At 49.6% G+C, this 23,670-nt stretch overlaps 7 protein-coding genes across 7 annotated transcripts; 4 read left to right on the top strand and 3 right to left on the bottom strand.

Annotated features, from left to right (window-relative positions):
* Positions 1-397: 397 nt before the first annotated feature.
* Positions 398-2,217, top strand: N7457_001463 (putative tetracycline-efflux transporter; the record flags this gene model as incomplete). The annotated part of the gene is made up of 3 exons (XM_057172509.1): positions 398-571; positions 634-2,083; positions 2,138-2,217. The coding sequence occupies 3 exons, from the start codon at positions 398-400 to the stop codon at positions 2,215-2,217; spliced, it is 1,704 nt and encodes a 567-aa protein (XP_057036412.1).
* A 744-nt stretch (positions 2,218-2,961) lies between these two features.
* On the top strand, positions 2,962-5,868 carry N7457_001462 (pentatricopeptide repeat protein; the record flags this gene model as incomplete). The annotated part of the gene is made up of 1 exon (XM_057172508.1): positions 2,962-5,868. One exon carries the CDS (start codon positions 2,962-2,964, stop codon positions 5,866-5,868), a length of 2,907 nt encoding a protein of 968 aa, XP_057036411.1.
* A 1,370-nt stretch (positions 5,869-7,238) lies between these two features.
* Positions 7,239-8,723, top strand: erg1 (squalene monooxygenase erg1; the record flags this gene model as incomplete). Its single annotated transcript, XM_057172507.1, has 1 exon — positions 7,239-8,723. One exon carries the CDS (start codon positions 7,239-7,241, stop codon positions 8,721-8,723), a length of 1,485 nt encoding a protein of 494 aa, XP_057036410.1.
* A 475-nt stretch (positions 8,724-9,198) lies between these two features.
* N7457_001460 (uncharacterized protein) lies at positions 9,199-9,495 on the bottom strand (the record flags this gene model as incomplete). The annotated part of the gene is made up of 1 exon (XM_057172506.1): positions 9,199-9,495. The coding sequence occupies one exon, from the start codon at positions 9,493-9,495 to the stop codon at positions 9,199-9,201; it is 297 nt and encodes a 98-aa protein (XP_057036409.1).
* A 904-nt stretch (positions 9,496-10,399) lies between these two features.
* Positions 10,400-13,782, bottom strand: N7457_001459 (uncharacterized protein; the record flags this gene model as incomplete). The annotated part of the gene is made up of 3 exons (XM_057172505.1): positions 10,400-12,984; positions 13,037-13,108; positions 13,164-13,782. 3 exons carry the CDS (start codon positions 13,780-13,782, stop codon positions 10,400-10,402), a joined length of 3,276 nt encoding a protein of 1,091 aa, XP_057036408.1.
* A 4,145-nt stretch (positions 13,783-17,927) lies between these two features.
* Positions 17,928-19,615, top strand: N7457_001458 (uncharacterized protein; the record flags this gene model as incomplete). The annotated part of the gene is made up of 5 exons (XM_057172504.1): positions 17,928-18,015; positions 18,076-18,132; positions 18,301-18,405; positions 18,462-18,680; positions 18,861-19,615. 5 exons carry the CDS (start codon positions 17,928-17,930, stop codon positions 19,613-19,615), a joined length of 1,224 nt encoding a protein of 407 aa, XP_057036407.1.
* A 1,087-nt stretch (positions 19,616-20,702) lies between these two features.
* Positions 20,703-21,869, bottom strand: N7457_001457 (uncharacterized protein; the record flags this gene model as incomplete). The annotated part of the gene is made up of 1 exon (XM_057172503.1): positions 20,703-21,869. One exon carries the CDS (start codon positions 21,867-21,869, stop codon positions 20,703-20,705), a length of 1,167 nt encoding a protein of 388 aa, XP_057036406.1.
* Positions 21,870-23,670: the final 1,801 nt, after the last annotated feature.

Here is a 23,670-nt window from a genome sequence, read left to right as displayed (position 1 = left end):
AGGTGTTAGAGGCGTTGTTAGAGTATAAAATTTCGGATTTAATGTACGGCATAATGTATTTTCCATTCTCGCCCGGATGTTGTAATAGGTGCTATGCTTGGCACGGATTGTGTCATTCTCGTCATTTCCTCGTATCTAGTTGACCAGGGCAGTTGTTGGGTAGCGAAGACCAAAGATAAGAGCATAAATGAGCCAGCGCATCCGAGATTCGGGGTTAACGGCTGCCAATGGAATTGCGATGAGAGATTCCGACGAAACTAGCCGCTAACGTCCCCCTCTTTCATAGTAGACGAGTCATTGTGAAGTGTCCCGGTATTTGAATTACAAATCAATTATAGCCCTGGGGAATTTCAAGATTCAAGGTTGCACATTCATCGCCAATGTCATCAACTTCATCATGGAGAACGAAGCATTATTTGCGAACGAGCCCGAGGTTGATGCGCAGATGCGCGTCCGAGCTCATCGCACTGAAGATGTGACCGAAAACACACCCCTAATCGAAGGAACCGTAGCATCATTGCATCAGTCCAGTCATATCACTGATGATCGGCCGCAATGGAGAAAAGCCAGCGTGAGTGAATACGAGGTCGCGACAATGCTTCAGGAACAAATGTCTGACAGTTGCCGCAACAGATCTGGTGGCTGATGCCATTCGGCATCCTGTTCATGCTGGGCTTCGGTGGAATCGCCGTCCCCAAAATTAATTTGATCATGTCGCTCATCTGTCGAGATTATCTCGCCGAGAAGACTGCCAAAGACCCAGGGTTTACTTATCTCCCCGTTATATTCGGCGAGGACAACTCCCAGTGTCACATCCCGCAAGTTCAGTCGCTGGTCGCCCAGTTCCAACTCTATCTTAATCTTGTTGCTGGCATTATATCAGCATTGGTGAGTCCGCGCCTGGGCCACCTGTCTGACCGTTACGGAAGAACAAAGATGATCGCGCTGGGCGCGCTGGGTGCAGTACTCAATGAAATCATCACTGTAATCGTCGCTACATGGCCTGAGCGGGCCTCGGTCAATATGCTTCTAGTTGGAGCAGTTATGGATGGACTTGGTGGATCATTCACAACTGCGCAGGCTTTGATCCATTCCTATGCCTCTGATTGTACGCCAATCGAGAAACGAAGCGTGGCATTTGGTTTGTTCCACGGAGCTTTATTCTTTGGAATCGCCGCTGGACCAGGCGGTGCAGCATATTTGATTAAGCATGGAGGCACACTGCTCGTTTTCTACATTGCACTTGCATTCCATGCCACTTTCTGTTTATCGGTCTTCTTCGTTGTGCCGGAGTCCTTATCCCATGATCGGCAACTTGTTGCCCGCGAGAAACATCGCAGGAAATCCCTGGATGCTGAAACTCCAAAATGGTACTCTTGGCGCATCTGGAATCCCATGAACCTGATCACTCCTCTTGCAATTCTGATGCCCGCCGTTGGGAAGCCAAGCATCTTATTTCCCAACCGCCGCGGAGCCAGTCCAGCTCTACGGCGGAACATTGTTCTGCTGGCTGCTATTGATACTGCCGTGTTTGGAGTTGCCATGGGTACAGTGCAGATTATCATCATCTACGCCGAGTACATGTTCCATTGGGGCAGTGTGGAGTCCAGTCTGTTTGTCGCAATCATCAACGTGGCGCGAGTGGTCAATCTTTTCGTCGTACTCCCAATCATCTCCCGATTTTTCCGTACCCCGTGCAAGGAAGATGGAACAATTCGCGGCTCAGACACTCTGGACATTGTCCTAATTCGCACATCGATAATCTTTGATGTATTAGGCTATATTGGTTATGCCCTGTCCAACACGCCATCATTAATGATAATTTCTGGTGTCATCGCCTCGCTGGGTGGCATGGGATCAGCGATCCTGCAATCATCTCTGACGAAACACGTGCCCCATGAACGCATTGGGCAGATGCTAGGTGCTATCGGTCTTCTGCACGCCCTTGCTCGGGTTGTTGCCCCGACTGTCTTCAATCTAATCTACAGTCTGACTGTTGCAACGTTACCCCAGACAGTGTTTATGGCACTTGCAGCTGTGTTTGGTTTAGCCTTCCTCATGAGTCTGCTCATCCGGCCACATGGTACGTTTACTTAAACGGAGATGATCCCCAACAGTATGCTAATTGTTGAGCCAGTTACCCTTGATACAGAAGCCCCTGCCGATCTCGGAGCGGAAGAAGATGGTGCTGATGAGCAAGATGAGCTTTTGCGATAACCAGCTGGACTTCCTTTTGCATTGTATGTATGGCTTCCGTTCTTCGAATAGACGATTACGAAATCTTGTTTTGGAGAAATCCCATCGATACTTGCGTATGTAGGTGTTGATATATATCTTGTAGCGATAATGATATGTGATACATGCTAGCATTGTAAGAGAGAACAATGCGAGCTATAGAATCAGACACTGGCAGATAACCATCAGCATAGTCGTATAATATATCCAGGGCACCTTAGGTTATATCTCTAGCATTTATATTGGAAACATCTTACTTCCGCATATAGGTGATACTTCATCCAGCAATTCGAGGGGAGGTATAACAAAGCTGTTCATGAAACACCATAGAGAGTCGCTATAGATCGTGAAAGCTATACGTTCAATGAAGAACATAATCTTCTTCGGTATCGACCTCGCCAACAGGAGTAAAATACCCTACAAAGCGAGAACAAATGACAGGGGAGACCTGTGGATGGATTCATGGTCGTATGACCACGCTCCGGCGGGCGGCACGAGCCTAACGCGCAAGTTGACTTGCATTTGCGGGAAAAAAGAAGTTGCTCCGAAATTACCCTATTCGATCAGCTCCAATTGACTGTCCCAACACCTGATCTTGTATTATAGTTGATGATTGGAGTTGTGTGCATTTCATCTAATCGATCGACCGCTTTCCGCAACATTTATGCGAGCCGACTGATGCACGACTGGTGAATTCGCGCGCAACCGGCGCTCAGCATTTACACCATGCTTTCTCGCGCCGCCAAATCCTCCTCATTAATCCCCTCTCGAAATGCTCTCCGAGTTCTCCGTCAATTGGCCCTGGCCGGCTCAACAGTCGGCGGTTTCTGCACCGTTGCAGCCTTCACATACGATGCCAATCGCCGAGTCCGGATTGCCGAGAAAATCATCGAGAATAAACGAACATTACACAGCACCGCACCAAATTACGATGCAACATCTGCTGCCAAACGCTTGAAGGTGATGGTCGAGGCCGCGGAAGCAGGTGAATTCATGGGTATTGAATCCCTCAAGGCGAGGAACCGGAACGTACCTGACGGACCCCATGAGCCGGGGTCCGAGACAGAGAAAACAATTCACAATTCTAAGCCTAAACCTCTTGTCAGCTTAGAGAAACACCATGCTCGCACGAAACGTTCAATCTTGGGAAGCCAACCAAATGCCCAATTCAATTACAAGGACAAGATGGACGCCCCAAGCTTGGCTCGCAATGCCGAAGTCCTGGCCCGTGAGAAAAAGCAGGCCGAGATTGCGCGAGAATCAGGCAGACTCCCCTTCGATGCTGAAATCTGCAGATTGTTGAATGAAGAGCGGGAAATCACAGCTGCGAACTTGTTCCTGGCGCACACTCGGCAAACACCTGTCATCTCCTGGGAACGTAGAGAACTTGCGTGTCTCATATTCACGGCAAATTGTATCAAAGGCAATCTTTTTGTTGCCCGGACTTTGTTCAATCGCATTGACAAGGTCAGCATTGTCTCCAACGAGATGTGGGCCACATTGATGCATCTGCTTGCGAAGGAGGGCCACATCGATTCTGTTGGCGTCATATACGAGAAATACAGGACTAACTTTGTTGTCCCAACGCATCTCCTGGAGGTCATTCTTCGATGTCTAATCGAGTCCAAACGGCTGGACTCCGCCAAGTTCCTCTTCTTCCAGCGGTTCAAGGATGACCGTGACTGCGGTCTGTGTGGCGCCTATCTCGATGGTCTATGGAGGAAGACCAGGAGCATAGAGCTGCTGTCCTCCCAACTTGGTCTCATCCTCAAACGTCTGGAATCACTTGATCGGAAACCCACCGAGAAACTTTTCAATCCAATGGTCAAGGCCATGGTTGAAACGGGTAGGGGCGAAGAAGCCGAAGCCATGGTTAAGGCGATGTCGGCGCATTATGGCTGTCAGCCTGGATGCCGGACTATTGGCATGATTATTTACAACAGAGCCCTCAACTGCGAATGGGACCGTGTCATGGACGGTATGCGTGCCATGCATGAGCACGGGTATACGGACTCAAAGAAGGATTTTGCTATCGTTTTTGATCGCGTCTTTTTGGAATACTATCCAACTCATACGGGCCAACAAATTCTGGATTTCGTTATCTCTTGTATCAATGATTTCGACATTCAACCCGACAAGGTACTCCACCGACACATTCTTGAAGCGATTATTGAGAAAGGCACTGAAGATATGATCACAACCATCATGGAAATGGCCGACGAGCAGAAATGGAACACCGGTATCAATGATAGGTTCATTGAATCACTCGTCAAGAGCCGAAAAATCGCAATGACCGATAATCCAGTGGGAATCTGGCGGCTGAAGCAAGCCGCGAACCATCGACAGGATCACTTGTCTTCTTCCCGTCGTATCCTTGGATCTAGTTCTGATACCTGGGCAGTGCGGGGAGACAAGATTGCACCGATTCACGTCCCCGCGGAGGAAACCTTCCCTCAGACGGTGAGCGAGATGGTGGCATCCAAAAATGCCAGCTTGTATGTTCCACTTCACAAACGAATGGAGCATTTGATCAACATGGGCAAGCATACAGATGCTTTGGCGATATATGATCAGGCGACCAGGGGCGGTTACATTGTCAGGCCAGTTCATCTGACACTGGCTGTGATTGCCGCCCTGCTCAGTTGCAAAAAGACCGGTCTGGCAAACGCCCGACGCCTAATCACTTCTGAGTGGGAGTATTGGAAGAACGTTCCTTCTCTCCGTTATACCAAGCGTTATACTTCATGGACTCCCATCTTCTTCCAACGAGTCATGAAGGTGGATCCAGCAGCCGCTGGACGTGGCGGTTTGATCAAGATGGCTATCTTTGAATATTACAATGTATGTGCCAACACAAACGGTCTTGTCGTCAAGCACTTTTGTGCTGCTTCTTCGAGCCGTTACCTTATTGGCGGTGGAACGCCAGAACTTGCCGTCGATCTTCTCACAGCGATCTACCAATCTCGATGGCGACTGTCCCATGGCTTTGACCAGGTACTATTGAAAATGCTGATGCGTGCTTTCGCCAATCTTGACAATTTGAAGGGATTCTGGTGGTGCATAATGACGGTCCTCTCGCGGAATGAGTCCATCAAGCGAGACTTTATCGTGGAAGCTACCTCCCAGTTGGAGTCGTTGGAAAAGAAGCTCTTGTCCTCTGCATCCCATGACACTGCAGAGGAAATTGCAATTCTCCAGCGGACCGTGAAAGTGCTGGAAGCCAAATCCCAGGGTGATTCTCACTGGTCGGCCATCAGTGTTCACCCGGAGTGGAAAAAGCTGCGACGTTCCAATCCGATCAAACCCACTAAGAAACAAAGTCTCCTTCCCACCACAGATCTAGAAGATCTCGTCATGAATTTCGATGAAGAGTGGGAGTTGGATATGTTGCTCAAGCGCAAGCGGTTTGACACTTCCGAGCATGCAAAGTGGTGGGCCGAGTCCAATCTCGCGGAGGTGCATAGTGTGCCCCCGGAGGATCCCAACTACCCGTGGTACGAGCCGGAAACTTGGGATGGGTACTATGTGCCTGAGAAGTACTCCCCCGACTATCACCTCGAATTCTCACCAATGGGGGATCACGGGCACTATCAAGAGTACGAGGATTACCAGGGGCCTCGGGATTGTGTATAATAATGTAAATATGTACAATAGACTTCTCAATAGACTCATATACACGTATGCTTCTATACATATCAACCAATCTCTACTGAATGATGGGTGGTCTTGCGACTTTGCTAAACTTTATGGTCTCCAGGCCGCCTTCGTGTGCTTTCCTATGCTCTCACCGGTCTATATTATCTTATGTGACGATCTGCGACACCAGCCTCATCTTCTGTCATTTGTCTTCTTTATTGTCTTCTTTGGCTTCTTCTCGATCAGAACATCCCTGAACCATTTCCTCGCGCATGAAGCATTTAGGATCACGCCTTAGGCTATCATAGGCCTGTTTAAACCTTATATGAAACGTATACTCTACTTGGCAAAGGGCGTGCTTCTTTGCTAGATATTATGCTCGAATGGTTTCAAGCTGTTGTTTTGCGTTGTCGGATTATATTGTATCAGACTTTTCATTTGATGGGATAACCACAGCCTTTTATAAGGCCATAACCTTGTGGTGTAGCTATTCTTCACGCTGATTCACGGATAGCGTGCTCGCCGCGTCCCCCAATGAATTAGTGGATGTTTGCATGCAGATGCGCTGGTGTATACTCTGTACTCCGTACGGTGGTCGCTATTCAAAGTCTCGAGTCCCCTATAAAAGGTTGGCTACTCCGTATGGAGTATGTAGTGGATCCATATAGTTAGTGTGAGTACCTGGTATTATCCAAAGTATGATACTACCCCTCTTTTTAATTTCCATACTCCTTTTGGGATCTCTTTTTGATTGTCTTTTGAACCTCTATTTGAATTGCTCTTGAGCTCCCTCTTTAAAGTAAGCCATGATATCTAGGTATACATTGTAGCCGCACTACAGCTGTTATTCTGTCGATAGCGTTAGAGTAGGATAGGGACTTTTGATAGCGCCCTCTGTACATACTTACAGCATAGATAGCGGCCAGGGATTATATACCGCTTTGGACCTCTATACAGTGTATTGTAAATGAAGCTCCCATGTTGAAGCACCCGGATAATATGAGTTCCGTCTTCCTACTACAACCCTCTCCTCCCTGAGTCCCACATCCGTAGGCCTCGACAGATTATGAAGCCCGAGCTTCTCTAGTTTTTACCTTATTCTTCGTTATCAAGGAGGCAATGTTCATAATTTCATCTTTTGTTTTATTTTTTCGTCGTGCTGTCTCCTGCCGCGTAGAACTGAGAAGGCGGAGAGGACCTGCTTTCACATGTCACGCCACCCGTAGGCCCCTTTCTCCTCCAAAAAAAGTGTCAGCCCATATCAACACCGCCAATTGACGTTTCTTTAAATCAATTGCTTTCGTCGATAATGGTCCTATTTCTCCTGTGTCTATTCTGACAATTTTTTACTCTTCTAAACTACCACAATGGCCTCGCAGCTTAACGGCCAGGATTCGAAGTTATCTCCGGCCGCTCAACGCCGCAAAGACCACCACGAGGGTGATGTTGTCATTGTTGGTGCCGGAGTCCTCGGTTGCGCACTTGCAGTTGCACTAGGCAATCAAGGGCGCAGTGTGATCCTGTTGGAAAAGTCATTGGAGGAGCCCAACCGTATTGTTGGTGAACTGCTCCAGCCCGGAGGTGTTCAGGCTCTCGAGCAACTCGGCCTCCGGGATTGTCTGGAGAACATCGACGGAATCGACGTGAAGGGATACTGGGTCTCTTACTTTGGCGAGCCGGTTCTCCTTGAGTACCCCAAGTCTAGCCCGAACTCGCCCACACCGTTGGGACGCGCTTTCCACCATGGTCGATTTGTGATGAAACTACGAGCCGCCGCTCTGGCCTGTCCCAATGTCACTGTGATCGAGACCAAGGTCACTGGTCTGGTCACATCGCCCGAGACCCAGGAAGTCCTTGGTGTCGAGTGCCTCACTAAGGAGGTCAAGGACTGCTACTTTGGGTCTCTCACTGTGGCCGCCGACGGCTACAACTCGGAATTCCGCAAACAATACCACGAGTACGCACCCAAACGGCGATCGAAGTTCTATGGCTTGGAGCTCATCGATGCGGACCTCCCCGCGCCCAACACTGGCCATGTTCTTATCAACGACAACCCACCTGTGCTCATGTACCAGATCGGCACACACGAGACCCGAATCCTTATCGATATTCCGGATAATCTGCCTTTGGCCTCGGTGAAGAATGGTGGTGTTAAGGGTTATATGCAAAAATGCATTCTACCCAGGCTTCCAGAGGGCGCCCAAAAGTCGTTCTCCGATGCGCTAGAGAAGGGCCAGCTACGGTCCATGCCGAACTCGTTCCTGCCTGCCTCGGTCAACAAAACACCTGGATTGATGATTCTCGGAGATGCGCTTAACATGCGCCACCCTCTCACCGGAGGAGGCATGACAGTGGCTCTCAACGATGTCTGTCTTATTCGTGAATTGCTCAGTCCAGAGGCTGTGCCTCATCTCTCCAATACAGGTCTTGTTCTTGAACAGCTCGCAGAATTCCACTGGAGGCGCAAGAAGTCCTCATCTGTCATCAACATCCTCGCCCAGGCGCTCTATGCGCTCTTCGCCGCAGATGGTACGTTCTTCCTACTCTTCGGGTACTTCCACATAGCTAACAGTTTCTCTGCAGATCAAAGCCTCAAGGCACTACAGCGTGGTTGCTTCCGCTACTTCCAGATTGGTCCTGTCAGCGGCCCCGTCGGGCTGCTGGCCGGTCTGATCAAGCAACCTCTCGTGCTCGTCAGCCACTTCTTCTCCGTCGCCTTCCTTGCCATCTGGATGGTTTTCCGCGACACCCCTTTGACCCATATTCTCCTATTCCCATACTATGCCTTCATGATCCTCTACACAGCCTGTGTCGTGATTCTCCCATACATCTGGACCGAGATCTGGTACTGATTCGGCTTGTTCCCACCCGGCGTTCTGATTCTCCTCTCTAAAAGCGACAATGGAGGACCCCAGCATATCAAATTTCCTCGCACCCTCATCTGATGAACACACTCGTCCCTACCCGAGTCTTTCTGTTTTAATATCCCACCGGCCATTTTTGCTTTTTTATCAACGCCCTTATGTGACTTAATTCTGTCCAGCCTTCCCCCGCATCTGATAGCATGAGACCTGTGTTACAAGATTTACTGTACTTATATATACCATATATGCCATACCATCATCCCAACGATGAATGATGCAATGTCAATACATTCCGAAATGAAATTACAAACCCGCTTCTTTCTATCCGCCAATGCTACATAAAGTAATGCCCAGACAAGTCTGATCTCAAATCATTTTCTCCGTATTTTCCCCAGCCCCACGAAATCCCCTTCCCAGTATGCATAAACCAGATATCATCGATAGAGATACAAACAAGCCCCCGTTAGACGAGATTACCGAATAGCTGAAGCGCCAGAACGCCGAAAAGAAAGGAGAACGAGAACGCAGTAAAGTTAGACATGACTGGCGCAACGACCGTCGCACGGCCGAACCAGGGTATGCCGATCATGCGAACCCAGTCGAATGTGAAAATGGAAATAACGGCGTTGCCGGAGTCAAACAGGCAATCGAAGATGGACGATATGAACGAACCGGCGCCCGAGGCGGCTGAGTATACGATGAAAAACCAATAGTACAAATACGCCATGAAGGAGACCAAGGAGATGAAAAGCATCGTCATGGTGGCTGGCTTTTTTTTGGGCGGGTACACTTCTGGTTAAGAGAATGGGTTCTGCTGTGATTGTTCGAGATGCACTTCTGGGTTATGCAAAGGGATTGTTTTTGAGTTTCGTGAGATGGGAGGTTTCGTGTGGTTGGAATGCCGCAAATGGGGGTTGGTTGAGGATTCGAGGGAGATGGGTGATGGAAGGGAAGATAACGAGGACAGAGAATGATTCGAAAAGTCGACTGGCTTCTTTCCTTTGTTTTCTTTGGTCTTTGTTCGTTGTGGTCCGGTCTGCTTTTTTTGGATTAAAGACGCCATTGAATGACAACCAACGACTAGGACAGACGGGCGAAATGAGTTAGAAGTCGGGAGGGTAGGAAGAGCAGTCGAGGACACCCCGGGGGAAGAAGAATGGCTGCGAGCAGCAAAGACAAAGGAACTCTTTTTTTTTTCGAAAATTTGGTTTGTTTCTCATTGGCAACAAGGCAGGTTAATCTCTTTCTCTTTTGTACAGAACCAGGACCGAAAAAAAAAGAAAAAATTTGGCATCATAAGAAAAATGAGAAGCATCATACACAGAACCAGGTCTAACCATGAACACAAAGAACTCCAAACAGCCGGAAGGAAATCGTCTCGATGCGTGGGAGGCGTTTTTTTTATAATATGAACCGGCCAGTTTTCCCGATGGCAACGAATGCATGCAAATGGACCCTGAATCCCTCGTGGGGAAGGGGAAATGATAAAAGCAAAAGAGCAAAATAACGCATTTCAGAAGAACGTGAGTTCGTTTTAGTTAAGACATGCCGTAGAAATGGATACCGAGCAATGCCCAGAATCAGAGGGCTAGAAGTGAGAATCCACTTGTTCCTCAATATCACAAGCTGGAGGATGGCTTCGGAAGCATAGGACGAGAACTTGTTCAACCTCCTTTTCGCAAAGATTCATCGGCTGGAACAAGCTCAGGGCCACCGTTGATCCCAGTTCGAGACTCTGTTGAGGACTTGGTGTTTTTGCGGCCCTTCTTCTTGGTTGTTTGCCATCCATGGCTGCTATCGTTCACACCATTAGCCTGTCCGCCTGATCTCCGAGGCGGGTCTGTGTGTCGATCTTTCGAGCCCGGCGCAGCATTGTGGGGATCCTGTCGGCCTTGGCCTTTAGGCTTATTCTTGCCATTAACACCGTTAGCCTTCTCGGAATGGTCTCCGTTTGTCCGTCGCTTTGAGTTGGTCGATTGATGGCGGATCTCATTCGGTCCAGAGGCAGTAGCTTTGTCGGCTGTCTGCCCTGTGTTCCTGGTGTGACCGCCTTCCTTTGCTGTGGCTTGTGCCATGCCATTCCGTGGTCGATCTGGACTTGTCTTGGCAGGTTGTTGCACAATTTTCTCCGAATTTGAAAGATGGTAATTCTGCAGCCGGCTAGCGAGAAGTTCGGTTTGGCCGTTGATATCTGACTGCTTTTCCGCATTCGCACCATTTGATTGTTGTGTTTCCATAGACGGCCGAGTATAGACAGTCGAATGTTCCAAGTCGAAGGACCCAGAGTCCTGGTAATCTTGTGACAAGGAATCGGAGAAGCTTGCAGGTGTGTTCATGTTGTGGTCATCTGAGGACGTATAATGACTAACCGCAGAGTAAGGATCAATCAAGTCAGACGCATATGATGAGCGGGGCTCACTCGGGCGCACCGAACCATCAACAATCAAGGGACCAGGTGCAGCTGGGCGTGGAGCAGATTGGGCCGGTTGCGACGGAGGCTTGGAAATTGGGGTGTTCTCAGAGCGAGCCGTGTCTGATGAGAACGATCCAGGGCGGTAATCTTGTCGAAGAGGAATAAACGAATATCCATTCGAGACCACACCCATCTGTGTGGCTAATGGCGGGAGCATGGAACCTTGCTGGAAGGCCTGAAGTTGTTGAGGAGTTATATAATAACCCAAAACATCTTGCTGCCGGTTCTCATCCACGGAATTTGAGCGAGATCCATTGCTGGCAAGACTGTTCGATCGCAAGACGTTCTCATCTCCACTGCCTTCTGCGCCTTCTATTGACTCGGTGGCTGGCCTCTGTTTTGACCAGTTCTCCGTGGGTTGCGGCATGGTATAAAGGGGGATATAGTTGGGAAGAGGTGAGCCCTGGGGCCGGGCAGGTTGTGAATGCGCCCGAAGAGACTTTGGGGATCCGTTGGCAGCGGACAATCGTCGAGAATTGCGACGAGTATCAGGCAAAGCACTAACGGCAGATGGCGAGGGAGGGTTGGCAGTAATCGCTTGAGAGCTAGCAGCACCCACTGCGGCATAACTTGGATTATAAATTGTTTGCTGTCGTTGTGTGGGGCTAAGAGTTGCGTGGCTTGCTGTTCCTGTTCCTGTTCCTGATCTTGGCCGTGAGGTCTCTTCTGGGAACTCCTGTTGTTGAGGAACGGGGAATTGGATGAAAGGCTGGCGGATGAACACCGGTGGTGGCCTCCCAGTGATCAATGCTTGATTGTGCAGTTGCATCCGCAGTTCTTGCTCCTGCGCTTGCAGAAGCTGGATTTGCTGATACAATTGATCATGTAAGAGGTACTGGGCCTGTTGCTGCGCATGCAGCGAAATTTCCGTTGCATTGCCCGTGTTTTGCTGCCGGAAATTTGATTTATTCCCGGTGTTGGACTGTCGTCGCCCACCAGCGAGCCCACCCCGAGAGAACTGATTGTTATATCTGCCTCCTCGATTTCCTCCCCGTCCACCTCGGGATGGAAGGGAAGGGGTAAGAGTTGGACGTGGTTGAGGTGGTGGTCGTTCCCAAGTCCGTTCCTCTTCTGGTGGGAACTCAAACTGCTCACAACACTCTTCTAGATCGCCTTTTGCAATGCACTTGAAAGCCCTTCGCAACTCCAAATGTAACCCTCGGAATGAAGTGTCATCTGCGGTGTTGCCCAGGTTTCGCCCCGTGTTGAACGGCTCCTCCACGCACAGTCGGTTGTTCATCAGCAGGTGCCAGCCCTTAGCCTCTTTGTTGAGCAAAACGCCGTCACGTACGGAGATGACGTTCTTCTCGTAATCAAGTTCGTGTCCGTAATACCGGAAAAATTGAAAGAGCAACTCGCCAACTGATTGCTTATTCTTGCGGCCAAATTGCGACAGTGTCTTCAGATCGTCATCAAACGAACAGACCAATCCGTCGTGAGTCATTCTTTTCTTGTGAGGACGCGCTTGCAAACTTGGGAGAACCGGAGGGTCCCTTGTCTGCAGGAAACTAATAATCAAACAGATCCAGGTGTACGAACTTAGGGTTCCTCCGAGCGCTGCGTCATTCAAAATCCGTCGCTTCGTCCAGTACTTAATGGCCATCGCCAATGGCCGCACCCGTTCGTCCACCTCGACATACGTCCGTATCATTCGAGTGTTTTCTAGCGCCAAGGTATTATTGACATTCATGTCACAGGCTAATCGAAGCTCCGGATCCCAGATCTTTACAATGGGAACTTTCGCATGTGACACACACACCACCCGTTGCATACCATCTGTTCAGGTCAGTTTGACATTCAATCCAATGGGGTCAACAAATTTTCTTACGTTTTGCCAACACCTCAGCCAACAGACACACATGTTCCAATTCCTTGTAGTTGGTCGTGATGCAAATGTCCACTGCTCCAGTCAGTACTCTGTTTGTTATTGCGTTTGTATCCAGAACAAAACCTACCATCCGAGTCGCTAGAACAAAGCTTGTTCCCCGACGAGCCAAAGATATTCGCCTTGATATTGTGACCGGGCCATTGGTCGTTGAAAAGTTTTTCCAATTTCCGAACGAGCTGTCGTCGTCGATCATCACTCTCTGCAGATGGTAATAATCGATCGTATAGATCCATGATATCAGCCGACAATTTTTTCTCCTCGTCTGGATCGAGCTGCTCCTTCAATCCCTCTTTCTCCTCCGGCAATATATCTGCCCCCAGACTGTACGGTATCCGTCGTCGAAAATACGCCATGGCAGTCTCATATTTACAGCCCCCGAGAGGTTTTCGAGTGAAGGGGGGGAGATGTGTGGCCTCGGAGTGGGTGGATCGAGGGGAGGTGCTTCCGCGGGCGGGGGACGGCGACCGGGAGTGGAACGAAAGGTTGCGCGCATGTTGATATGGGGTGGAAGGAAGGGAATTAGATTGGTGCGAGGTCAATGGAGGCCGAATGGCAGTCTCAGGCACGGCGGATCGTGGCACATCGGATTGCGGCATCCATGCCATGGTGGAAGGTTGCGCCGACGCTATCGAGGCGACGTCACCGTGGTGGGAACACTTCGCATTCCCATCGATGTTTGCGACCATATAGCAATTCGCAGCTCCCACACCGTTGTGGTCCTTCCGTTCGGGGCTCGGCAAAAGAGATAAGAGTCCACACCCACACACCACACGCACAATATAATCCGTTCAGTTTCCGCTCAGTTGTAAATCACCAAGCGAAAGGAATTTTGCTTGTTATCGGTTCGGATGAGAGAGGTATGCACGCGTACAACACGTCGAGGATTCGTTGATATGTGAAACAGCTGAGAAGCAGATCGTTGTAGTGGGAGAGTTTCAGTCGCCCTCGACCAAAGTCGCGAAAAGCTGGATTTTTCTTTTCCCTCGCAAATCACTCGGGACCAGTGGAAATAGAAAATAGACTGTAAAAAAGACAATGCCTCGACCAGGAGATGAGAATAAGACACGGAAATAAAAAAAAAAAAAAAAAAAGGTCTGAAGTCAGAGCCCGGATGATCGAGGATTGGATCAAAGAGAAGAGACAAAAGCGGACCAAAGTGATGAAGGAACCATGCAGTGCGTTCTGAAGTCCCTCTGAGCGAATTTGTAGGAACCAGCCTGGGTTCCGATTGTATGAGAAAGGAAGCGTAGCCAGAGAGGGGGATTTGAGAGTTGTGAAGATGATTGAAGGTCAGCCCCTGTCGGCGGTAAAGACACTGCCGACCGTCTCCTCTCTTGAAGAACACCGATCTTCCCACCGCAACAGCAGGTATGAGTCGAGATGAGAGGGTTTTTGACCACGGTAAGTGGTTTCGAGTCCCGAATGGATGTGAATTCGAATTAGCAACCTCGTTCGTTCGTTCTAACGTCGGACTTCGGCGGAGTAGAGACTATTGGGGAATAGCTCTATCCTCTTCTTATGGCAATCAGGGGCTGACTTCGGTCCTTTGTCGCTATTTAATTAATATAATTTCTCGCTTATCTCTTTCTACTCTCTTCTTTTTACCTATTGAGACCCTCCCAAGCCCCGAACCCGGAAGCCAGGACGTGGTAACGTTGAATGTCAAGGTGCCCGCAGTATCACCGAGCTATGCATTCATGCAGGTACCATGACGACAGGTAGCAGGCTATCTAGAACATGGGTGGTATTGAACACTTCTTGGGTGAATGGCTGCCATCCGGGCATATCAAGCCCTAAAGACAGCCCTATCATATTGAAGTATACCATGTCTGCTCTCTTTTTTTCCCTCCTGATCGTCGTTCTTCACTTCTCCCCGCGATCAGCGTGTGTGGCCCTTGCACGTGCTGCTCGAGTGCTCACTACCAAACCTAATCCATTTCGGCCTGAGGCAGACATATGGTTTTCCTTTTCTCCGTATAAAGCTATAGATCTGACGTTCCAACTGAAGTCAAACATACGGTCTCGGTGATCTCGCTTAGCTCCCTCGTGCAGGAGTGCTCAACCAGGATACTTCTTTGTTCGACCCTTTGCTCGCTATGGACCCGCCATGCTTCATTCTAGAATCCAAATGCTCGGATCCGACCATGAGGCTTGACAAGACAAACCTTGTGAAATAATAGCCATTGGGCCGTTCATCTCCGAGGTTGATCCAGAGGCTAGCCATCAGATCGCACCCTTTGTTTATTAGGGCTTGTGGTCGCTACACTCAGGACCTGGGGCTTGTCTGGTGTATTTCTTTGTCAATACTCTATACTGTGAAGGTGTATAGTCCTCAGGGGTCGGTTTCGATTCAAGTTGTACTTGCTGCCTGTATATGCCTGGTTTTAAGCTGGCAGAAAACGAGAATACCTGAATTTCCATGACAGATCTTAACACGGGCCTAAATGAGGTGCCTAGGTCCAACATTGGAACGTAGACAAAACCAAGCTTTTCATGTACTCGGCCGCGTTTGCCTTGGAATTTCTTTTTAGTTGTCTTTTTTCTAGATATTTTCTTCCCTTCTCAAGATTTATATTGTAGGAATAGCTTCAATTACGGACTATAATCTGCAATACAGTGATACCTGGGCAGTGTCAACAGCAGTCCCAACACAGGCGTATTCGCGCAGCAAATTTGATTCGGATTGAAACTGACTCTTGAGGACTATACACCTCCGTACTATACCACATTTAGGGCATGACTGATACATACTGAACAGTCATCGAGCTAGGTTGGGCAGAGAGCCCAGGCCCGTGACTTACAACATAACGTCCATCCCCAATAGAATCAGGCACAGGTATGATCAGGACCGGGCTTGGCCGAGCACAGTCCCATGTATGACAAGTGGCGAGTTATCAGGCTCGAGACTCTCAAAGTAATGCGACGCCATGTCCAGGCGTATCGTGCCAGTGATACATTTCCGGAGGGTTTAAGGGGAAATACCCAATATTCTGCCCTCTATATGGGCTGAGCAGACCACAACCGGGGTAGTGCTTGGGAAAATTGAAAATTGAAACTCGGGTAGGGGACTATAAAAGGCAAGGCGAAACCCTCGCTGTATGCGTACACCGGAGGCCCCCAATCTCCTAGTATCAAGTCGATTCACCCCGACCACTCCTATGGAAATTGTTCTCATGTACATGCGGGGGAAGACTCGGGCTTCTGACTGGCCCATTAAGCCGGCTAAGTACATGAACATTGCAGCGGCCAATCTAGCAGGGGCGCGGACGTTGCGGAAGAATATAAAATGAGGGCCGACGGACGTTGCCCCACCTCTCCTGAATTGACCGAGCTGGTCATAGCACCGTGCAAACTGTATTCTGGAAGCAATGTTACGATTGCATCGTGTGTACGGAGTACTCTCACATGTAGATATAGCCCTTAATGCACTAGTGAAACTTTCCAGGTATTTATTCAAACCGCTCTCCGCGGGCCTCTGCGAGGCTCTCCATATTCGATCTGGCTGCAGCACGCTATAGATATCTATTGCATGCGTTTGTTCTGATCACCATACATCACCGTACATAGAGCTGCAGATCACATTCCAGATGCGACTAGACTGTTCACTTGCAGCCTCCGATGGCGCCCAGAGGGAGAGGATCCTTGGCAGGCTGACTGCATGCGAGTGCAGAGAAACCCCCAAGGTGGGCATCATCATACGTTGGCCACTCCAGGAAAATCCTTGTTGGTTGGATATATATCATGACCACAGGGATCTCAGGACATAGAACCCTTGAATATGGCGCTCGACTTGGAGTATACAACAGAAGAACGTTATAAAACAATGTCAATGTACGGAGCACACCGTTGTAAGTGTGGAACGGGCAAGTTTCCAAGATTGAAAGCACTTAATTTCTGTAAAGTATAAGCTCAGGTTCATAAGAAGTGGTCCAATACATAGGAGAGTAAATAATAAGGAATTGCCAGTATCAGACACGAGGGAAGACGCTTAGACACACATGCCCCCGTGTCTCCATCCAATCTCCGGTGACCGGCCCCATCAGTGACGAATGAGAGGACTTGGGTTGCCGGGAATTGCCGCGTACTTGGATATTCGAGGTACAGAAACAAAAAGGAAAGTGTATTAAATGGGAGTACGGAGTAGTGGACAATGAAGATGATTCTCAATGTTGAGTGCTCTAAGAGAGGTATCTAGCCCTAGATCGCCCAAAGTTCGACGCCTCCGTCAGAGCCCGAGGCCGCCATCAGTGTGCGAGTGAAGATGTGTTGTCCTACTTTTTTTAAAAAAAAAGAAGAAAAGAAAAGAAAAACGAGTCTCCTTTTTTCCCGTATTTCCTCTTCGTACAGAGTACATTACAATAGGGAAAAACACCCCCTCCTCCCCTCCATAAGGTAATACACCCACACCCCCATACGTTGGACCCTCTCTCCTTTTCCTCTTTTCCTCCAATTCCTGGACGCCCTCTGCCTCGTTGACTCGTGGTAGACTCATCATTCTCGGAGGCTTCATTTCCCGTAAGTGCTTTTACAATTCTTGTTTGCCCAGAAAAATATCGGCGAATTTTATTCTATAGACGTGGGAAAGAAGACAAAACTGGTCAAAGAGAGCGGAAAAAATACCCAGTTTTTACCGAGGGATTTTTTTTCGGCTCCAGAACTTTGATGGTTTCTTTACTTGCGTTGAAAGAAATCTGGAGAACGGTTGAACTGTGTGTGTGTTGTGGATCGAAGCTCACATTTTTTTTTCTCGACAGATCGCCTCTGACCGGATCATCTTCCTCGCCGCCCTCCCCCCTGAACCGTTGCACTTTCGGTCCTTTTGATCTCGACAATGTCTTCGTACTACGAGCCTCAAGGCTGGCAGGCACCCACTGCGCGCCAGGCCTCTTGGGAACAGCCGGCGCCTCCTTCCCGGTCAGGTACGGGATTCAACGGAATCAACTCCAGTAGTCGGAGCAAACACTCACCATCTGATATAGGATCGAGCTCGGTCTCCCAGCGCGAGGATATCCCGGCATTCTCCTCTCAATTTGACGGTACAGACACCCTTTTTCTCGAATTTCCTCCATTGCTCCGCCCAAACCGCATCGCATAATCCATGAAAAGTTAGCTTGGAGACGAGGCGATTGTGGAGATTGACTTTGGCATACTTTGGCATACTTTGGAATCTTTTGGAAATGCTGATCTTTTGTTTTTGTTGGCAGAGGTTGACCGTGCGATCGACAATCTCGTCAAGAGCGGAAAGTTGTGGAATGCTCCTCGGCGGGATTCGATGCCCATGATGATGGGCCGGCCCTACCCCGACTACGGTATGTTGCGGGCACGGATGGCACCCAGAACGCGTTTCTGACTTGTCTCTTGACAGACCCTCGCATGGGTGGTGGCCCTCAGCGACACCATTCGATCAGCGAGTTCGATGGCAACCGGATGCCCCCGTCTGGCAATGCCCAGGGTTTCTATGCCTCCCAACGGTACCAGGGTCGTCCCAACGAGGTGGAACAGATGATGCAGGCGAAGCGTCGGATGGCGGCACAGCGTGAGAGGGAGCTCCGCAACTATCACCAGGAGCAACAGTACAACCGAAGTACGTGGTAGCGTCTGTCTTCTTCTCTTTTTTCTGAGCCTTGCTATATTCCCCTGTCGGCTTTCTTTTCTTTCACTTCCTTGCATCTATGTATCCGTCGGCCTGTGTAATATATTTTGGTTTGGCTTCTTCGTTTTTCTTTGAACACGGGGTTTTAATACTTTTCTTCTTCCTTTCAAGGCCTCCTCGCCGAGATGTCTGCATCCAAGTCCGATCGCTCCACCAGCCCAGCTGCCGTTAGCGAAGACAGCCGCCGTGAACTCCTCGCCCGCCAGCACCGCGCCTTGTACGGCAACGAAAGCCCAGCCTTCTTCCCTCCCGGTGCCTTCTCCGACGATAATTCGCGCCCCGATAGCCAAGCCGGCGGCGGTACTCCCTCGTCTGTCGGTGTCCGTGGATCCTCCCCAAGAGCCATGGACCCATTCGGCCTGACACAGACCGGTGCCGCGACTGCCGATGCTACTACGGGCTTGCAATCTCCCTCGCGCGCCAACAGCACCTCCTCGCCTAGCTCGGCCATCAACGCCGGCTTCGCCGAGCAGCCCGTAACTTCGGCCTCGTCGCCCGGAGCCGACTCGCCCTCCCGCCAGGCCTCGTCCAAGCCTGGTGCTGGTCCTATCGGCTCCGTTGGTCCTATCGGCTCTCGCCCGGCCCCCGGACAGACCTCCACTCCTCCCACCAACCCTGCGTTGAACAAGCGGTCCATCACTCCTCTCCCATCGCCACTCGGGCTCGGATTTACCCCCGCTGAATCCGCCGCTGGGGCCGCTTCCGAGCGCACCTCCTCGGCTGGACCCACCCCTGCTGTGACTTCTACGGCTGGTGGGCCTGGTGCCAAGGAACCGGCTGGTGGCGTTGGCCTCGGATGGAGCAACGGCAGTGGTGTCTGGAGCTCCAAGAGTGGACTCGGCGTGCAGGCCTCTGTCTGGGGCTAAACAAGAACCCTTCTATATTTTATGATGGCATTACTCCGAATGGGCGCTTGTTGCATATTGGACTTGGGCATTTTCTTGCTTGTGGCGTTATGAAAAGAACAAAAACGGCTTCCATTGCTCTGACCACACGGACTCTGAGCACGGCATATGATGAGATGGGAGACGGAATTTCATCCTCCCGTCTTTCCTCTGGCGCTTGACCCGGTTTGATGTCTTTTTTGCGCTTAATCTGTTTCTCTGGGGTTTGGGCTGGCTTGTCACTACGCGGGGAAAATGGGGTTTATTGGGTTCGGGATATTCCCCCAGATTCGTGTTATCTGTCTGGATGATATGATGTCTTCGGCTGCTTCCGTTGGGTTTTCCGTCAGTCTGTGGTTTTTATTTTGATCCTGGATACTGTTTTTTGCTCTTTCTTTGCTTTTCCTGTCCCGGTGCCCGTGCGAATATGGTCGGAAATATGGCGCTTTATCTGTGATGCTCGCGGGGTATGTATGGGCTATCATTTTCTCGGTGTTTTTCATGTCGGATGCGAAGGTCTTGTCTTTTATTTTCTTTCTTGTTTTTAACGGGGTGGTTCGGGAAACTTGCACATTTGAGTTCTGGTTTTATTTTTCTCTTTTAATTTTGGACACTGGGTCTGCCTGTTTTACTATATCTCCATACGGAGAGGATGGGGAGGCGAACCGAGGCTCAAAACGGATGTTTCTTTTGGATCATGGCCTTTAATATTTCCCTTTTCTTTTATTTCCTTGAAAATCAAGGACATGTAAAAAGGTTTGGAGTCTAGTCTTTATCTTCAACGGAGGTTGAGTTTCATTTTTGCCTCTTTGGGCTGCTACGGGCGTTCAAAGGCGAATACTCCGTCCTTTTATATCTATCAATTTCTCACGCAACTAGGGAATACCTCGTTGAAGGTAAAGCTGTTCATTTAGAGCAATTACTGCTCTTTTCATTGCCGACGTATTTATATTATGTTTAAATAGCCCCATGCCCGAAAGCTACACAGACATCCACGATAGCGATATATTCTTCTTATAATTGACTATGTATATTGGTCCAATAGGCCCGGAGACCAACCATGGCAGCCTTATGCCAATGACGATAGTGCCAGCCATCGTGCCTCTTGAGCATGAAACATATTATAATCCTCTGCATCGAGAAATCCACCTCCTGGAAGCGGAGTGACCTCGTTCACTGCTAACGACACAGGCAGCAGTCCAACAGAGTTCATCCGCCACTTATCCCACAAGAACGCACCAATCTGTCGATATGGTTGGATATTGCAAATAACATGTCTGCTTGCACTCCGCAGGCACAGTCGCCGATACAGAGCCGTTTGTCCCGACGGCAAGTACCGCCGACTAGCAGTAAGAAGCCATGCCAGTGTGATTGGCGTCTCAATGGGTATTGGCGGCGGACGCCAGAGCGGCAAGTCCTCCCCAACCACCCTCGGCAGCTCAAACGAGGCAAAGAACGGCATTGGCGTTTCCAGGGGCAACTCCCACGCCGCCAAAGACAACCCCGAAGCTGAATTCGTGACGAGTCCTAGCTCCGCTAGCACTGCGGCTACAGTCCAGATTTGCTCGAGCGGATAATAGCTAATACCGTTCCAGACGGCATACGCGTCGAATTTGGCGAGAGATTCCGCCGTCCACTTCCAGGTGTTTGTGGCAGGAGTTTCGCTCTTGTCATGGGGAACTTGAGTCTCTACGGTTTTCCGAAGATCAGAGTAATGCCGGAGATTCCAGAGAGCCCAGTGAACGCGATACTCCTCTATCCAGGAGAACGGCTCTGCGGTATTTCGCACTTGATCGGGGCTGAATAATGTGTCTGCGGATGTGACGGCGGTGACGAAGTTGCGTCTCATCGTCGATAGACAGAGACATGCGAGGCGTTGGATTTGAGCGGCGATATGAAGCATTTGAAGCGATAGGTCTAGGGTTGTCGTTTGGTTTGGAAGAACTGAGTCTGGAGTGCTTTCTGCGTGTGCTAGGTGCATGTATTCTTCGAGATTTGAGCAGTGAGTCGAGGGACAATGGATGGATGCAATATTCCGGAATAGATCCCGTATATCGGAGATTGACGTGATGGAGTTTGATGATATTGTTCTTTCGAGGATTGCATGATGATTGGCTCGGAATATGTCTTTGACTTGGGGGGTTGCTGCCATGAGGTTTTCGAGACTGACGAAGTCGGATATGTATTGGATTATTTCATAGATCAGCTCTGCTGGGAGTTGCTTGAAGGGATCCATGGTGGAAGATATACTAGACGACGCACTTGGGGAGTCGGGTGTGTCGAGGTCGCGATTAATGGTGTCTGGAGGCGCAAACTAGCTGGGGAGGCCGCAGATGCATGATCTAGTGGGCTAGGCAGTGTGATATATGCAGTTAGTTCCATAAACCCAGCCAATGATGCTTAGAGATCGAGGGTCAATCTTTTTAGAGGGCCTAGATGTTTTTTTGATCCTCCTGACCAGGGGAGAGAAAGCAAACAGATGAAAATGTAGCGGCTTTTGAAAAGCGTACTTTGGTATCTACATCTAGTCAGGGCCTAACATCTATGCCGAGCTAATGAGATAGCCGGATTAATGAGCTGGTAGAAAGAGATGCCCCGAGATTACCAATGCAGCTGACTACATACCTAGGTCCTTAATATATGATTGTAATTCATCTCTGCTGCCATTTCGGGGGTTTCTATTCTAGATACCATCGCCTCGTTATGGAGTGTTGTCCGACAGCCCTCTCGCAGGATAGAGTCTCTCTATCCAAAGCCTGCAAAGAGGTACAAGGTTTCTGTTGACCTAGAACATACGAGCAATAAGAAAAGCACCATAGGAATTCATAGACAACACGAGAACATTCACACTATCCGTGTCTTTCTTCAACGCAGTTCGCACCCATATAGAAATAGCCCTTCTCGGGAGATCCCGATGGCTCTGGCGATGAATTCCGAGTTTCTGGCAACGAGATTGGAGTTTCGTGATTCTCTCATCCATGTTCGCCATCTCAGCAAGAAAGCCGAAGCCGCCTTTGTTAGAGTGGCTATTCCCTGCTTAGCGTGGCGCATCGCTGGTCATTTTGTCCATGCAGGTATCAGGGAGACTTTTCCCTACCAAGGAATGTTGCATGAATTATTGATGATCGGAATGTGGGTGTATCGCGCCAACACAGTAGTGGAGGTTTCAGCGAAACTGATCTCTTTTCTTTCGTCTGCGCGGACTCCTGATGAAGCTCACCAGTCCGTCTTGCTGAATAGTATCCCTCTCCATTGGCGATGTACTGAGTGTATGCGCAGATGATGTCATCGCTTAGTTCTTGTAGCGCAACATCTTCAGCGAGGCCGATGGGGCTTCCTTTGCTAGGATCATGTTCGGTGATCACACCTTTGCGATCCTGTTGATTGACTATCAAGAACAGCCGGCCGCTGAGCCGACTGGGTAACCGGAACTGCTTCTTCTTCTCTCAACTCCTTACAATTTGTCGGAGTCGGCTATTTCGTAATTTTGTCCCGATCTCGTATAGAAGGCCGAATCCCATCCTGGTAGCCTTCGAACCCCACTGTTTCCAAGGATGTTTCGAACTTTTCCTCGGCAAAGGAAATGGGTGCCAACCGGGTTTGGCCCGTCAATTTGAAGAATAGAACCGGCTCGATTGACCGAACGCTAGACATCGCCCCGAGAGTAGCCCCGTGGAAGCTACCTAAAGTATTTCATCGCGTGCGACAGAACACACATCAATGAAGTATTGGAGATGCCAGAAGATCTCTTGAAGATGATGCACCTCAACTATGGTAGGGGATCTGGGTGTGGCTGTGTTAGCTGAGCATTGCTACCGAGAGGAGATGCGGAATGGACTTTGTCATTCGGCTCACCTGGAACCCGGGCAGGGTTCGGATTTGTGCTAGGCCTTTTCTGAATCCCTCCTTAACGTTCGGGTGGTCTTTTCTTGCCATCGATACCACAGTTCCGGTCGACATGGGGTATGTGTTAGCAGCTGCCCTTACTGAGGATGGCTGAGATGGGGATGCTTGTGATGGAAGCGCGAAAAGACAGG

Source organism: Penicillium paradoxum (genome assembly GCF_028828445.1).
Source record: "Penicillium paradoxum strain IBT 22861 chromosome Unknown utg000002l_segment0_segment0, whole genome shotgun sequence".
NCBI lineage: Eukaryota > Fungi > Ascomycota > Eurotiomycetes > Eurotiales > Aspergillaceae > Penicillium > Penicillium paradoxum.
This window is presented reverse-complemented; position numbering and strand designations above follow the sequence as displayed.